The sequence below is a fragment of the Botrytis fragariae genome (genome assembly GCF_013461495.1).
Source record: "Botrytis fragariae strain BVB16 chromosome Unknown tig00000795, whole genome shotgun sequence".
NCBI classification, from domain to species: Eukaryota; Fungi; Ascomycota; class Leotiomycetes; order Helotiales; family Sclerotiniaceae; genus Botrytis; species Botrytis fragariae.
This window is the reverse complement of record NW_023501011.1, coordinates 1543117-1559627: the sequence shown is the minus strand read 5'-3', so window position 1 is coordinate 1559627 and position 16511 is coordinate 1543117. Positions and strand designations below refer to the sequence as shown.

Below are 16511 nucleotides of genomic sequence, written 5' to 3'. Positions count from 1 at the left end.
TATCAACATTTTAGAACAGTCTTTTGCCAAATTCTGTTCGATGTTGGCCGTTTCAAAATCGCATCTAGAAAGCAATTGTTCAACTCCGCGAAGCGTCTTCACCAACCGTATATCCTCTTGCTACACCACTTCTCCCTTCTTCAACAACCGCAGCAACTTCTCTTTCTTTGCCTTCATCAATAGCCTCTTTATCGTAATCACTACCCAAACCTGTCCAAGTTCTCTTCTCTCTTAGATATTCTGCACCAGGACTAACCTCTCCATTGACGGTCGCCATTTCCATTTTTGCTCTCTTGACCAGTTTATTCGATGCGTTGGGCTGTAACCCATTCTCCAACGTTTTCTTGGGCTCTGACGAAGTCGTCTGAGAAGAGCGCATAGGTCGAGAATGTGAGACGTATCGGCCAGTTCGAAGATCAAATTCTGGGGGCATCGATTCTTCCTCGGAGTCTTCTGAGTCCTCGGTTGGATTTGCTGCTTCGGAATCCTGATTGTTTGATTCAGTCGGTTCCGCTGACGAAGTAGGAACAGTGGTAGCTTGCAAATTCAAAGCATTGAAGTCTGCAACCCAATCACCACCCCAGACTCGCTCATCATCACTCTGTAAAGCCAACGCTAATTCGAAGGGTGTAATAACTGGTTTGAATAATGCTTCCCCTTCTACCAAACTACTCTCCCAACATCCTACCACTACCCATCCATCAATTTCACTGAAATTCGCCAACTTCGCAGCATTGACCTTCCCTACCACAAACGTGTAGGATTTCTTTCCCTTTGATCTTATAAGTGATGCCAGGGAATTGACCGTGGGTAAATAATTCGTTACACTCAAAGTGTTTATCAGGATACCAAATACTGAAGAGGAAGACTGTGATGTCAGTAAGGCGTATCTCCGCATGAGTGCTCTTGCTGTGTTCGTTTTCGTCGTTTCGTTTCCGGTCGTAGAATCTGTAGAATAAATATGCATCTCCTTAACTCTACTCGACAACGTAAGTAGTAACGCAGATGGTGGCTCGCTGATGTGGAATAAACTATAATCCTTCATATCTACCCCTTCATCTAACTTTCGGTTCGGTATTGTGGCACTGGGGTTGTGTGTAATTTCCGGCGCAAGTATATTTTCAAAGCCTCTATTTCGTAATTGGGCGACTAGAGGTGAAATATGCGAGTGGTATGTAATATCAGCCATAATGACAATTTTGTCGGACTTCTCTTTATGCGTGTTTTCGAAAGCTTGAATGACCGATTCAAGGTTCAGCGGGCGGGATGTGAAGACGTAAATCACAGGTAATCGTGCGGTAGGGGATAGACAAGCGCGGCCATAATGAATGACGACTTGCGCATCGACATGCTCAGCGGCGATTTCATCGACGCAACAAGATCCATAAGACGTATCTGCCAATATGTATAATTTATGTCGAATACTCGATGTCGCGACGTTCGTAGGTGGATTGCTGAAGTCTGTTTCTAGGCTCGAGCTTTCATCCTTTGGGGTTTCGCTCGAACTTGGTTCCGTAGGTAATTTTCGAAGTCTATTCTCCAATTCTTGAAAAACTCTCGGTGCATCTGATAACATTCCATCCGAGAACTGTAAAGCTATTTTCTTCCATCCTCCTTCTCGAATCTCATTCACCGTCCGCGAAATCTCGTAAACATCGTATAACTCTTCGTCTGAAAGCTTAGGGAGATCATCTTTTTTGATCGAAGGTGTGGGATCTTCAAATATATGTACTTCTGGAGTCGATAGAACTGGGGCGGTGGTTAGTTGTTCCATCATTTTACTTCGTATGTCAAAGAAAATTCATATGGCGGGGTTGAAATTATATTGCCGTTTTCGCCGCGGGGAAGGGCGGTGAGCATGGCAATATAATATACCAGAGAATCCACTCCCACTCTCTTTCTCATTTCGTCCTCAATACCAATGAATCTCAACTCTTTTTTACAGTTTTCCATTTTCTATCGTAGACCTAATTGTAGAATTGGGTTAAAATGTCAAGTGCCCTTGATCTACAACTCAAAGTCAATAATTACGATCTCGGGAAGCTCTAGTGACCGCAAGGCTAGTCGTGCAGCAAGTGCTGGCAATAAGATATCAATACCCAACCATAGCCATTCTTGAAGCATCAATACTGATCAAGATGTAGAAGTGAGCTTGAAGTCCTCTGAGTGGTTTTGATACTGCTTGTGGTATGTTGCTATGCCGATCAGCCATTTCAGAAGTATCACGCATCCTCAAAAGAAACTGTATGCGAGCCAGTGCTAGCATCATCCAATTAGTCAACTGCATGGTAAGGCTGTCGATGAATGTTGTTCGGCTGATTTGCAGTGAATGTGCTTTTGCGCCTTACTGGTGATTCATGCGGGGGAATTTGGTTAATCCCACACTTGGGGGCAGTAAAAAGTCCTTCTCATGCAAGGTAATTCTGCTCAGCCTGCGTTCACGCACGAATCGTCGGGGATATATGAAAAATGATTCAAATACTTGTTCTTCATCTTATCCCCATCCCCAGTGAGTTGATTGATCACTCTTTTTGTTAGAGAAACAATTCAGCGTTCCTATCATTCGGTCATAATTCCTTAGTTTCTGATATCTTCGCGCTCATGGATTATTCAAAAACGTTCTCAATCGGAGATTTTAAAGCATCATCAACATCTGCGTATGCCATCGATGAATCTAAGACTCTTGAATCTCATCGCTTCGCGCCAGAACCCCCAGATCATCACCCACACCACGGTGGAAAGGTTATTACCGATGCAGATTGGCCAGCTCTAAAACCAATCATTCAACGTCTGTACATCATTGATAAGTTGACTTTTCTCAAACTTAAAGAGGCGCTCAACTTGGAGTTCGGATACAATATCACGTAAGTTTGATTCGAAGTTGACTCGGCTCCCGTCGATTAAACTTGAGAACTACGATCTGACGAGAACAGGAAACGACAATTCACTCGAAAGGTCGAAAGCTGGGGCTTCAAAAAGAATTTTAGGAAAAGTGAAAGAGATGAGCTTGTGAAGAGCGGAAAGATTCCTCAAAGGTTTATACACGACTCACGAATTAACCAAAAAAGGGTTGAGCGCTTGCAAAAAAGAAATTCCGCACGCATGGGTCTTGGAGTCGAAAGCGAAGATAACGAGAGATCTCTCGTACAGGGCCAGGACTTTTCTCCAAAAACGAACGCAATCAAAGAAGCTTCATTGGATCTTACGCCCTGCCATATCATGATCGGGCACCAAAACGCGGCACTGGACGACCGCGATATGATTATTGAAGAGATTCCAAGATCAGAGCTTCGTCATGACATAGTTGCACCCAACACCGACGATCAATGGCCTTTCAGTCAGTCTGCTGAAGATTATTCCGGACATTCATGGTTGGCTGAATTGTTCGTGCAGCTTGAGACTGCAGAAATCATTACATCCACAAGTATTGATAATAAAACAGAGCAGGGTGTAGAAGAGGTACGACACCTGTCTAGAATTGAACTGAAGAAACTTTCCAGACCATGTAGTAGCACTTCACAGTGCGGTGGGTCTTTCCTGGCTCAAAGACGCAACCACTCTTCACATCATCTTTCCGCTAAGAGTACCTCGCTACAATCCCACAATCCAGAAATGCAGCAACTATACTGGAGTCCCCTATTTGAGATTGACATCTTCCCAACATTGAGAAGCGCCAATAAACGCTCACAAAGCAGCTGGATCCATTTATTTGCATCATTCAAAAGAGAGTCAATAGTGTGCCAGGAGAAATTGTCAAAATTGGAAAGAGTGCTACCAATGAATTCTCCGGCAATAATTTCGACCTTGGAGTGCTTGACTTTTGTCTATCACCAACTCGGCACGAGTAGAGAATTCGAGATGGTATGCAGAACGCTCTTGTATGCAAGACAAAAAGAACAATGCCGCAATACATAAAAAATGGTAGAAATATGTCTTTGGATTGTCGATTCCTACATTATTTCACATGATCTGAAGATTGGGATGAATCTGCATATTATTCTACACCCGAGGATAGAAAATGTTATGGAGCCTCAACATCCATTACATATTCATTCATCTTACTTGATGGCCGAAATACTTTATCGACTTTGCCAGTATCACGAAGCTGAAGCTACAATCCGCCCCGTGATGCAGATAGCTTTGGTCGCATTAGGGCCTAACCATCAATTAACTATTAGAGTCATAAATTTACTCTGTTGGATCTTGCGAAAAAATGGTTCTCTAGCAGAGGCCGAGAGGCTTGCTAGGTACAGTCTTCAAGTTTTGGATAAATCGGAATTGGTCGTGACTTGGCTTAGAAGCGCAGAAACACTCATGCAGATATTGGAAGCCCGGTGACTTTATAACGAAAGTTCCAATCTGTGTCATCAGATTTTTAAGTTAGCAGTCGAAGCCTTTGATAATAAAAAGTATACATACTTTCTTTATCACACGACAATGGCCAGAGCCCTCTTGAAACAAAATGAAGCTTCAAAGGCAGTTGATATGCTTAAGGGTATCCAAAATTCCCCTTACGCAAATGGATCGAAGAAAATATTCATAGAGGTAGAGTTTAAAGTCGTCTTGGGTAACGCTCTTTGGAAACAGGGAAGTGTTTGGGAAGCTATAGTTTGCTTCAAAGAATCTCTCAAGTCAACTGTCAAAATGTACGGATGGGACCATTCAATTGTTTTTGTACATTGCAAGATGATTGTAAATTGGTTTTTACAACTTTCACAATACGATGAAGCTTTGAAGTTTTTTGAGAGATTTCTGGAAAAATGTAGGGGTTTTGTAAAGCAAGGCTCATCCGTTGCAGGATGGATCGAGGAAACCGAAGATAGAATGTGCAAAGTGCGAGGAGGGATTGAAGATGACGACAATAGCATTTCTGAAGATGGTTACGAGGAAGACGAAGCATGTTTCGAAGACGCTGGGATGAAAGATTATTGTATTCATGAGCAAGATGACGATGACGAGGCTCAATTTGAAGGTCGCGGGCCAAGGTTGGATGAAATATTCAATACGGAACGAGACATCTCTAAGGACATAACCTTTGAGGAGCTAGGACTTGATAAAGATATCTTAACGTAGTATGGAGTAATAACAGAGGAGCTTAAATGAGCTTCCACCCTGCCATTCTCACAATTGGAAGTCCTCATCACTTGGTACAACTGAGATAGTCTCGTAACAATATACATGCCATTTCCCGATTTACGTTGGAATAACTTATGATTTAAAATGAATACTAAGCCGGCATGCGCGATACAACCAGGCTAGAATACAAACGAGGCTCCCCGTTTTTCCCAACCCAAGTGAATTCGTATACACCATTATTTCGTCCATTGACTTCCGCATAAATCCCCAAATCAAGTGCCCAAATATCTACTATTTGTGTGGTTGGCTGCCATCAAATCGTGCTATAGAAATGACAAGAACTATGCTCAATAACCCGGACTATCTTGATTTAAGTAAATTTTGTGCGTTTAAACTTTGGGGGGGTATTTTATGATGGGCTAGATATATCTTTTTCACTCTTGAACTCCGGTTAAATTATTGGCATGGTTACATTGTTGCAAATAGATTCAATATTTGGTATGAATGCGAGACCTGAATGGAATAATCACAATTCCCTAATATCACTCAAGAAGTGAGAATCTCATGTCATTATTCGTGGACTGCATCCGCGGCGAAACATAATCAATCATTCGTCTTACGCTATCCTGGAAGTCCTAGAAAACAATGCATCTCAAGACAGTCTTGCACATCACACCACATTAAAGAATTCTGTGTTTATAGATCTCATTCATATAAATACATTTCGCGTCTATTCGTCATCATCCATGACCTTTCCTTCCTCCCCCCTCCCCTTCCTAGAATTTCTATTCATCAGGCATTTCCAAGCAATATACCCTCCCAACCCAACCCAAGATTAAAGAAATAGACGCCAAATTTTTCCATCTACAAGTTCCAAATTTCAAAGTTCCAGATATATCTATCTCTCATTTTCTTCGCACCGTAAAAAAGAATGAAGATGATGAATATAAACAGGAAAGTTCCCCAGGAAAAGAAAGAAAGTCCGGAAAAACAGAAGGACAATAAAGAGGAAAGAAGAAAAAATCCACCATGACACCATCAAAGCAACCAACCATTGAATTTTGGGTATCCATAGAATGATCTACCGAATCTGATCAGAACGCATTGAATCAGATCGGAATAGAAGGAAAAAAAGAGTAAATAACAAGAAGAAAAAATGTAAGAAGAGAAATTGATGTTCCGGTGTGGTACGTTCCTCAAGCCTGCTCGTCGAAATCTCTAATATGCTTAGCGTGCATTCCTTGCTGACCAGAAAGTTGTGGATTTCTTCCTTTCTGATGGCTCTTGTAGTTCTCAACAGGACTACTATTTCCACTACTACTCCAAATCGGGTCTTCTAACTTCTCAATTCCGGGTGCATAGCCGGTATTGCTTCGTTGCGGAAGACCAGTAGGATGAGAAGAAATGACAGGAGATGCAACTGGGGTAGAAGAAGCGCTTTTATGGATTCTTAACCCCATGATTTCTCCTTCATTGCCCGAGGGTGCGAAATAAGAAGGATTTTGATGGGTGGGTGTTTTAGCACGGGATTGGTGATTTGACGACCCATTGCGGCTTGAACTTGGGTAGTTGCGTGTAGATCCATAAGAGGAAGAGGGGGTTTGTGGAAGAGGTGATTTGGGAGGGAGAGATGGTGGGTAGTTGTTGGGGGTAGAATAGTATTTGTCGGATGATCTTGAGGAATATTGTGGATCGATGACTTGTTTTGGAGGAGCAGGGAAAAGTGAGACAGTCTTCGGTGTTGGTGATTGTCTGGACTTGGGAGATATATCTCGTGTGCGGATGCTCAAGTTTTCTGCTCGTTGAATGGTCTGATAACTTGCTTTGCTTTCGGCGACAGATACAGCAGTCGAAGTGCGAGCGGTATCCATATCATTGGCAGTTTCAGCTTCAGAAAATGTGGTTGTTCTAGCCATACTCTCGTAGCTAGAGACGGAAGACAAAGATCTACCTGTGGCAGTCGGTTCGAGTCTCTCTGGTACAGAATCAAGTCCATTGTTTTCAAAATTGGATTGTTTTCGCCATGCCGAAGATACGGTCCAGCAGTGACTTCGACTGTGTTCAGCTTGCTGTCTGAGTGATTGATCTTCAATCCATGCAGGTTGTTGCTCTATTCTCCCGGACAAGAAGTATTCGACTCCGTCAGAATAATCTAATCCTGGCGTGTCAACAACAAGTGTTGATAAAGTCTGCAAGATGAAATAAACAAGAACCCAGCGAGCTCTACGGGCGCTCCTTGGATCATATTCGCCAATTCTGTCTGTCTTTTCCCATTGCATATATGCCTCCACCATTTCGTTGCCCTCGTATTCGTCTCCAAGGAGGAAAATATTTGTTGCCTCGGTATATGCTAGAGCTGATTTTCTAGCTTCCAATTGTGTAATTCTACCTAGGGTAGGTGGACACGATTGTGGCAGTTGAGCATAAGGATGAGGAATGGAAGGAATGTTGTGATGACTGTCAAATCGCTCGATCAGACCTACGAAATCACAGTCATGGCTATTAGGACGAAACTCTGGAGTACCAAGACGAACAATGTTGGATTTGCGACTGTTGATTCTGGATGAACCATTCCAGACAACTTTTCGATCGACTAAATAATCATAAAGTGCATAGAAATCGGCCGCGAGAGTTTTGACGATAAGTCTTGTAAGCCAGCCATCGACGTTCCTAGAATCCGGTGGCATAGGAGGCCATGTCCCGAACATATCTGAGTAATGGTCGCGAAAAAATCCCTGAAGTCTGACAAAAGCTTCACGAGAGCTTACGCCATGATGACCTAAAGTTTCTGGCCAGTAAGATCCGTAGTCAAACCTAGCCAACAAATCTTCACAGTAAGCTACCTGACTTAAAGTTTCGACGCTGGCCTTGTCAAGCATCAACTTTGTAGCTGGTGAAACGTTCTTCCAGCTGGGTAATGAGGCAACTTGGTTGTACATCCCTGCACAATGTACAAATGCCTCGTGCCATCCTTGTTGCCAATGTATTTTCTTGTGCTCACTCCAAATTAACGTGCTACAAGCCAACTCCGGATCATCCCGGAGATCATGCCATCCCATTGCTTTGGTGTAATTAACAGGAATGTGTGACAGGTTCTGATTTCGAGGCATGATTGCCAAGAAGCGTTCGTATACATCGGTGATTGCTTGATGTAAGGTATATCCAACAATTCCTTTGCCGGAACATACCGCGAAGACATTTCTCCAGGAAAGCTTATATCTTAGTAGATCTTGTTTTGAGACTTTTCCAGCAGATGGTAATACAAATCTATACGAGATTTGGGAAGAGTCGAAACTTTTGCTAGATTCGGATCCAGGAGGAGTCGGTTGTCGAGGTCGTGGGGGACCATTTCGGTAAGATTCAGAGATGCTCATGTTGTCCATATCGTCGGTCAAACCGTCGCGAAGTAGTGAATCTACCAATGGTGATCCTATCGTTTCAATCAAATGAGATCCCAGTCTGAAAGCGGGCTGCGGCATCTCATTGTCTTCTGTCTCATTGGCGTAAAATACCAGAGCGTCTCCTTTTGTGTCCCAAAGATCTGGATCTCTGACATCAAGTTTATCCCATAATACAACTGGTTGTCCTTTTCGTCTCCACAATTTCATTTTTTGAGGTAATGGCGGAATGTCTCCCTTGAGAGCTCTTCCTCGTTTGTAGGATGGCTGGCTTTCATGGCTGGGGGCTCGTCGTAAGGGGCTGATAGGTCGTTGATTTGGATAGTGCATTCCTTCTGCTGCTAACTCATGCTTCTCTTCCCCATTTGGTGTTGTGGGTGGGGTTTCATTTGGTACTTCTTTGCCTTTCTTCTTTTTGAAGACATTTGCGAAATTGTGACGAAAACTCTCGCTGCTCTTCTCCATCTTTGAACGAAAAGCTGATTTTTCGATTCCAGAGGTTTCGATGATCGGCATTTCAGGTCTTCTGATTCGAGCATATCCAGGATTAAATTCGGGCTCATAGTGACCGCTGTTAAGTGATCTCGCTGAAGGCTCATCTGACTTCATGAAATCATGATGATCCGAGAAATTTATTGAAGCGCCATTATCCACTCCATGAAAATCTGAAATTGATGGATCGGACTTGAAGGAGGGAGTACGCTCTTTTCCTTTGAGAGTGTCATCTTTGTTCAGGTAGTCATATCCTGCTTTGTTGTTCTTGTCCACCTTTACCTTCCTAACATAGGCTGACCTTCCCGACATGATGACTGTTGGTCTGTAGAAAGAGCTGCGTATTGTTCAACAGGTGGATGTTGAGAGTTGAACTTGGAATTTGAGAAGTTTAAGAGCTTCGAGGGGAACTGAAGTAGTTGGTATTGGTATGTGAATCATCCAGCAGATTTCGAAAGCAGAGACTGCAAAAGGAATGAGCTCTGCAAAAAAGAATCGAATGTAGTGAATAAGAGGTAAAGGGACTGTCAGATGAAGTCGAATTGCTATTCACAAAGAGAGGACAGAGCAATACTTTTTCGGTCTACAGAATTTGTAGATAGGAAGAATTTGCGCAAGACCGAAGTGAAAAGGAATTATTGAGTCAAAAGAGCAGGTTGGTATTGTTTGTCGATTAATTATTTCTGCGTGGGTGTTGTGCGGTCCGGACATATGGTTGTTCCGAAATAAGAGGTTATTCGGATGAAAATTAGACTTCACTGTCGCCATTCACTCCAGACAAGGGCGACCAAAACACGCTTCCAAGGAACTTCCCAAGTGAAGACACTCAGCTACCATACCAAGATCTAAATATATATATGTTGAAGAGTGGCCGGTATAATTAGGGTTAGACGACTTTTCAACACACTGAAGATGTTGTGATGCTCAAAGAACTAAAAGATAATGATACAGAACGAGAAGAAACGAAACAAGTGAAGTCAATGTTGAAACTTTTCCAACTGGAAGATGGTGGGGAAGGGAGGTAAGTTGTACTGGGGAATGACACAAGGATTAGGATGATGATTGCTCTTAGTCTATTGCTTTTTTTCTTTCAAGGCTGACAATGTACTACCAGGAGAGGGCTTTCTTTTCCCCATGCAATGTGTGAGATTTGACATGAATGATATGCTCTTGCATATGAACTGGGGGTCAAGATACATCTGTTGCACTCGTAGTCGAGCTAGTAGCACGAAGAAGGAAACTTTATAACTGGATCCTCTGGTGGAGTTTCTTGATATTGGCAGTCCCCCGCAACTTTGGTATGGCACCCCTCTCTGCTTTCCGTCCCCTTGGGTATCCTTTATCTGACGGAAGAGCCTGGATAGGTTAGACTGATTCAAAACGGAAGACGGGATACCACGCATTCTGGGAAGCTAACGGTCGACTTAAGGGCTAGAATATGAGACCTTGTAACCTTTATTGGTTTATATGGGAATGTCTGAAATGGAAACTCAGAAGTTTTTTGCTTTTCTTTACACTAATAATACTCTGTAGATTATCTTTCAGATCAGCACCTAAAAAGACTATAGGGTTTTTAGGGCTTCTGGATTTTCGATAAACTCAGTTACTTATTAATTACAAGAATCATTTGGATTTGAATCAATCAAAGCTATCCTGAAGTCTTCAAGTATAACATTTGAAGCTTAGGTATAACATTTGAAGCTTAACTATAATATATGAAGCTTAAGTAATTATCAATCTTGAGTGCAATTAGTTGAAAGGTATGCTATATTGTTCAAGAGAATTGATTTGATTATACACACCACTATGATGTTGTTACCGAAAATGGCTTAACGGAATGATCAAGATCGATAAGGGGCTTGGCGTTTAGCTGCTTTTTTTGCAGACGCTTTCGTTTATATCCAATGAGTAATTCATGTACGAGGTATGTATTCAAGGATACAGTGAAGCACACACATACATACCGATATTGAAGGAAGGATCTGTCAGTTCTGTGTGGGCTGGGAAGGTAAGGGGGGCCAAGAAATAGGCATGTGAAGGAAAGCCAGACCAGACAACTACTCCGTGTAGGTATGCATAAAGTAAGCATAAGGCGAGAGGTGCCGGCCGATGGCACAGTTCAGTCTACCTAAGTATGGACTCCCGAGCTTTCTCTACGAGAGCATTCTTATACTAGACTGTTCCTCTACTATCACTTATTACAATTGCCTTTTTTCATTGTTTGTCTATAATTTCGAAATCTTGAAGTTGGCGAGCATCATTACTTTTCTTACTCAATGCAATTTCAAATCGCTTCCCAGGCCGCACCTCGTAACACTTATCCGTTATCTATGTCAATTTCAGTGGGTTTGTCTCGATTTATCCATGATGTTTGCATTTGCTATCTCCACTATGGCAACAGGGTATGCACGCTACATCCGGCCCCACTGCCTGCCCTGGATTGTTTATGGGTTTAGAACCTTTTAGGGCTTCTATTGCATGAAACATTCGAAGGGAATCAGGAAGGCCTGGGGATAATGAATGGAAGGTATCTTCTATATGGTTCATCTTATCTCATGTGCTTACAGTAGTCGCAAGGACAACTTCACAATTGACACGACTAGATTGGACATGACTTCGTGCCTCTATGGCTTAATGGCTTCATTAACTGTTCGTTTTCTCTGAACCATTGTGCAGCGTTCCATTGAGGTAGCGAAGTAGTGGCAATAATACCTCCTGCATTTTAGCAACCCAGTCTCAAACGAATGATCGAGGAGAATGCCTTCTCTACCTACCTACATACATACCTACCTGGATCTCATGGCAAGATCGATCTAATCCAATCAGGTCTCTTTATCGTCGATGATAAGAAGTTCATGCCGGAAAGTTTCCCCCAACTGTTGTTAATAAGATGGGCTAATTAATTCAACTCATTGTGTTTCGACTTTCATTTATTTAACATTTGTTACCGAATTTTCCGTGCACTTGGCTTACATTGCAACATCTTTTGTCTTCGGACAAAACCCAGCAAAGTATTCACATCCGACGGTTGTCCGGATTCATTTAATGTTGCTTGTTATCTCGGTATCCAGACCCGGATCTAGGAGAATATCATGGATGGATGACAGGGTCAAGCCCGTCAATTGTCAAATATTTGAGAGCAAACACTCTCGGAGCCTCATTCCCCTTTCTATCATCATCGTATGAGGGACTTGTTACATTTGTACGAGGTACTGCACGTCAGCATTCGTGTCCGCTATGCATGGTCAACACAATGTACACTCGTTATCCGTTACACATTTTCAGGCGTTCACTCATCTAACCTTCCATTTCTCAAATCTCAGCTCATCTCATCATCAATTGTTCGCATTGGAGAATCAAGGAATTGAATCTCGAATCAACGTTATACAGCATGAGTTTCCCAATGCGTTCATCTGCCAGCTTATAATCAAGCCATTCATCCAGAAAGAGTCGTTTTGCCCCGCCGCTATACGCGTAAGACCACCAATTTCTTCTTAGCGGGCCCAGCTTACCATGTAAGTGCGTCAATTGTGAGCGATATCACTTCCCTTTAAGGCAGTACCCTCCATTCTTCCCGTGATAAGGCAATCCCCACAGCTTACAACGTTTTACTTCTCTGAAAGCGGCAGGTAGCCCTTCGAATGTTTCTCTGCCGGGAGGAAATAAAACAACATTGCATATTTTGGCAACATTGGAGAGAAGTTTACTCCTTTGTTCTAGGAGCAAGAACTCACTCATATTTCAATTTTGATATTCCAGAGGCCCACAAGGCATTGATCACATCAGGGTCTCTTTGAAAATCAATGATAAACATGATCACCTTGTACGTAGATCGCCTCAGGCTTTTCTGGGGACGAGCCACTGTTCCACAACGAGCCAATGTTCCACATTTTGGTGGGCGGACCGAATGAAGTATTATTTCATGGATGTGATCTAGATCATAAATCCACATGTGGGTAGCATGCCTCGCGAGTTGCAAGATCTCGGTTGGAATTCTTCAAAACACCGGTAGCACCCGAAGAATCAAATTCGTATCTTGATTTCCTGCCCCTGAGGAACACATCGAGGGGCAACCTCCTAAGTTTCAGTTTAATTTACATTCAATTATTCGAAATTCGGGGTATTCCAATCTTAGCACTGCAGTCCGGCGCATGAGTATTGTATTCGCTGGTTCATTACATATCTTACCGTAAGTCAAAGACTTCAATTCTCGTGGGAGAGCACCTTGATATGACATGTGTACTGCTACATAGCACATGTATAGGAAGTATACTTACATGGAGGCCTAGTCTGTCACATGCTGTGGTCTGTACTTTGTTGAAGGGCTGCAGGAACAGGAGATGGGTATCTGCATCGATTCATGTGCGATCACAAGATCAATGAAAAGCTCCGAGCCTTGTAAATTATGGTTTGGTGGAGTCCTACGACGCATGGCTTTTCGTTTCACCATTATTTGACTCGTTCTTCAATCGAGAAATATCATGACAACAAGCTTTAGTACCTATCCGTACCATTCCTTTGACGAGAGAGTACCCCCGACATTACTGTTTGAGATGGCTGTCAATGTAATCATATCGGATGAGTACAGTCTGTGGCATCATACCCATGTGAATGTTAGCGACCAAAACTGCGGACAACTCCTCCAACAGGGCTATAAATGTTTACCAAATGCGCGGCAACCTGGTAAGCTTACGTGTGGTCTTGCATCTTTTCGTTCCCCTTTCTATCCTCCTAGATGGTCAACATATAAGTATTTTCTTCGCTTCAGACAAAATTACACTTGTCATAACTCTCGTCTCAGGAGTAGAGAGACATAGGCCACGCTTAGTCTAATCATATACCTCTATTGCTTTCCAACTTTTCGTATTATCTTCCTTAATTCCACCTGAAAATTGACCATCGTTCCAAAAGAACTTCTGCTCCGTCGTTATCAAGCAGCTCCTAATTCAATAGCTAGCCACTCATTCTAATCCCTAGACAAAAGACATATCACTGTATTTACTTTCTACCCATTTCTCACCATCCATCATTCCATTTATGTAGCAATTCCTTATCAATTCCCATTTCGATGCTTTACCTTTCTCGTTCTGCATAGCATCCGGGCTCTCATCAGAAGATGACGCTTTTATATTCATAATCTCAAGGATAGTTTTTATAACTCCCAACATCAAATCTTGTTCTGTTACTTGCTTTGGTGGCCCCTCTCCCAACTGCTCTTCCGCCTCGCGTTCTTTCCCTTTCCACTCTTTTTCCCTGAGCACAAATGGCATGTATCCTCCTCGAAGCAGGAAAATACGGTCTCCGATAGCTGCAGTCGCCGGTGCAAGTCCGAACTTTTCCTTATATGTCACAATCATCTCTCTATTCATGCAATTTATGTTGGCCCTCCCTATATATAGACACGCCAATCCCTTTTCTTTCAACATTCGTTTAAATGTTAACAATCGTTGTCCGTCGCTGTCTGCTTCATTATGATTTTTATAGCCTTTTCAAATCTTTCTATTCCATCTGAGCCCATCTCCTCCAGCTTGGTGCGCCCGAAAATTGTTTGGTAAAAATCCTCCCAAGCTCCTCTGCAGTAACAACATCTTTGAAATTTTCGGCGATGAATTCCTTCTACTTGGGATACGAAGGCGTCTCTTCTCCATACGCGTATGATAGCAGAGGTGGCGAGATATAGCGGATGGTTTCGACCTGATATCCCTCAAGCCGGGTTTTAATACCACTCATTTCAGGGGGTCCACTAAGTCGCGAGTTGCATATTACGGAGTATTCATTCACTTTGTCGTATTTCCCGATCAATACATCGGATACGTTCCAATCAATTACCCATGAAGAAAGCTCATGCTTATTTGATAGAGAGTGGTCAATCTCTTTGAGCAAATGCAGATAAGAATCATTATATAGTAATTTCTGAATCGGCATGATGTAGACTCTCGCGATATCCATGTTATAGTCAGCGAGCAGACTTTGCCCTTACCTGAGAGTCTCATGCGAAGTCGATCAAGTGCCATTACCAGGCAGTCGAATTGAGTCAAACGGGTCCGAGTGACGCATCCTTCTCCTCAGCTCGTTTCCTTGAAACCGACGATTGTTGAGTGATTCAAATGAGGGTGAAGCATCCTGTTCTCCCCTTAATGCGCTTCCTTCTGCAACAAGATTTATACCATACGTAGAACCATACTTTGTATAGGCTTCTTTCGCACGCAGAAATGCCTTCAACGCACGGAACGACATACTAAAATCTTTTTCAGAAAGATCTTTCCGCGGAGTCTTTGAGAATTTGTGGCGGAACTCGTCTGAATTACTTGATTCCTCCACATATTTTAACCATGGCTGTGCTGCGCGTAAGGGTACAGTAGATTCTCCTTGATCAAAATCTATGCTCAAAAGCGTAAATTTGTTGTCTCTCGGATCCGTAGCGTCTCGACCCCTAAATGCCAATAAGAGCTCGTGTAGCGGTTGAAGTTTTTCGCTCCTCGTATCGCTTAACTGCTTCAATCCACCCCAGTTCATATCTATACCTAGATTTCCATCATCGAACGATGTCCATTCATTTGACTCGGTCACAAATCTCTGGAGCTCGATCATCTCGTCCTAGTCCCACTTCTCATCTCTACAGGAAACCATGACTTCTTTCGGGAATGCGATTTCCTGAATAACCCACACTCTATTCCACCATGGAGCAGTCATGATTTAATTCACTGTTTCCCATGCAGAATCGTCTATATCTAGAAGCCCAAGGCTCTCCCAAAAGCGATAATTATCCTTAGATGGCAAATTTTTATGTTGGATGCGCTCGTTAATTCTTTGCCCTTGCGTATAAGATCAGACATAGTGGTCACCGGTTTCGCATCCTCGAACTCTCCAAGCCATATCAAACACCTTTCAGTCTTCTGATAGATATCACGCATGAGTCGAACCTGTGTATTTTTCTCGTCGTTATCGTTCTGATTGATACATATTGCATCAATCCATATTCTTTGAATAGCGTTTGTCTTCCTCAGTTTCTGCATGGCAGCAAAGAGATTGGCGGTGTCACCAAATCCCTTGCCATTGACTGTGACTGGAAACTTGATACGGCATCGCCCCAACAACATGTTAATGCTTCATATGGCTTAGATTCTCCCATTTTTATATTGACTAGCGTTACGTTGAAAGACGAATGAGAACCAGGTGAAGGAAGGATTTGTCAAACGTGTATATTGTAGCTCCCATCTGATGAGACGGCTGACGTGAATGGTGCCGCACTCCAAAAATGGTAAAAGAATCGAGTGGCGACCTACCACTGCTTTTAAGACGGCCTCTTAGTTGCCTACTCTGCTCAAAGAGAAAAAAAGGTAATCGTGCTCATAGTCATAGTGAGTGATCAAGATCGAGAAGTTCGAGAGACGCCTTGATTTAGCCGCTTGCGGTACACCGCAAATGCCGAAACCCAAGAGTTATTAATAACAAGCCTAAAGGGGATCCCGATCTCTCGACACCTACTCTTTCGAGTAGCTTCACGATTCCCCTCGTCTAAAAGTATGTCCGGATCCTCTTGGT

The 16511-nt window shown here is 42.8% G+C and overlaps 7 protein-coding genes across 7 annotated transcripts; 2 read left to right on the top strand and 5 right to left on the bottom strand.

The window, feature by feature from the left end:
• Window positions 1–79: 79 nt before the first annotated feature.
• Window positions 80–1777, bottom strand: Bfra_007402 (putative diphthamide biosynthesis protein 2 protein; the record flags this gene model as incomplete). Its single annotated transcript, XM_037337775.1, has 1 exon — window positions 80–1777. One exon carries the CDS (start codon window positions 1775–1777, stop codon window positions 80–82), a length of 1698 nt encoding a protein of 565 aa, XP_037187155.1.
• An 824-nt stretch (window positions 1778–2601) lies between these two features.
• On the top strand, window positions 2602–5073 carry Bfra_007401 (putative kinesin light chain protein; the record flags this gene model as incomplete). The annotated part of the gene is made up of 4 exons (XM_037337774.1): window positions 2602–2864; window positions 2934–3459; window positions 4096–4247; window positions 4446–5073. The coding sequence occupies 4 exons, from the start codon at window positions 2602–2604 to the stop codon at window positions 5071–5073; spliced, it is 1569 nt and encodes a 522-aa protein (XP_037187154.1).
• A 1199-nt stretch (window positions 5074–6272) lies between these two features.
• On the bottom strand, window positions 6273–9278 carry Bfra_007400 (uncharacterized protein; the record flags this gene model as incomplete). Its single annotated transcript, XM_037337773.1, has 1 exon — window positions 6273–9278. One exon carries the CDS (start codon window positions 9276–9278, stop codon window positions 6273–6275), a length of 3006 nt encoding a protein of 1001 aa, XP_037187153.1.
• Window positions 9279–9971: 693 nt separating this feature from the next.
• Bfra_007399 (uncharacterized protein) lies at window positions 9972–10335 on the top strand (the record flags this gene model as incomplete). Its single annotated transcript, XM_037337772.1, has 2 exons — window positions 9972–9987; window positions 10160–10335. The coding sequence occupies 2 exons, from the start codon at window positions 9972–9974 to the stop codon at window positions 10333–10335; spliced, it is 192 nt and encodes a 63-aa protein (XP_037187152.1).
• Window positions 10336–13939: 3604 nt separating this feature from the next.
• Bfra_007398 (uncharacterized protein) lies at window positions 13940–14323 on the bottom strand (the record flags this gene model as incomplete). The annotated part of the gene is made up of 1 exon (XM_037337771.1): window positions 13940–14323. The coding sequence occupies one exon, from the start codon at window positions 14321–14323 to the stop codon at window positions 13940–13942; it is 384 nt and encodes a 127-aa protein (XP_037187151.1).
• A 646-nt stretch (window positions 14324–14969) lies between these two features.
• Window positions 14970–15557, bottom strand: Bfra_007397 (uncharacterized protein; the record flags this gene model as incomplete). The annotated part of the gene is made up of 1 exon (XM_037337770.1): window positions 14970–15557. One exon carries the CDS (start codon window positions 15555–15557, stop codon window positions 14970–14972), a length of 588 nt encoding a protein of 195 aa, XP_037187150.1.
• A 140-nt stretch (window positions 15558–15697) lies between these two features.
• Bfra_007396 (putative heterokaryon incompatibility protein) lies at window positions 15698–16066 on the bottom strand (the record flags this gene model as incomplete). Its single annotated transcript, XM_037337769.1, has 1 exon — window positions 15698–16066. One exon carries the CDS (start codon window positions 16064–16066, stop codon window positions 15698–15700), a length of 369 nt encoding a protein of 122 aa, XP_037187149.1.
• Between the last annotated feature and the right edge of the window lie 445 nt (window positions 16067–16511).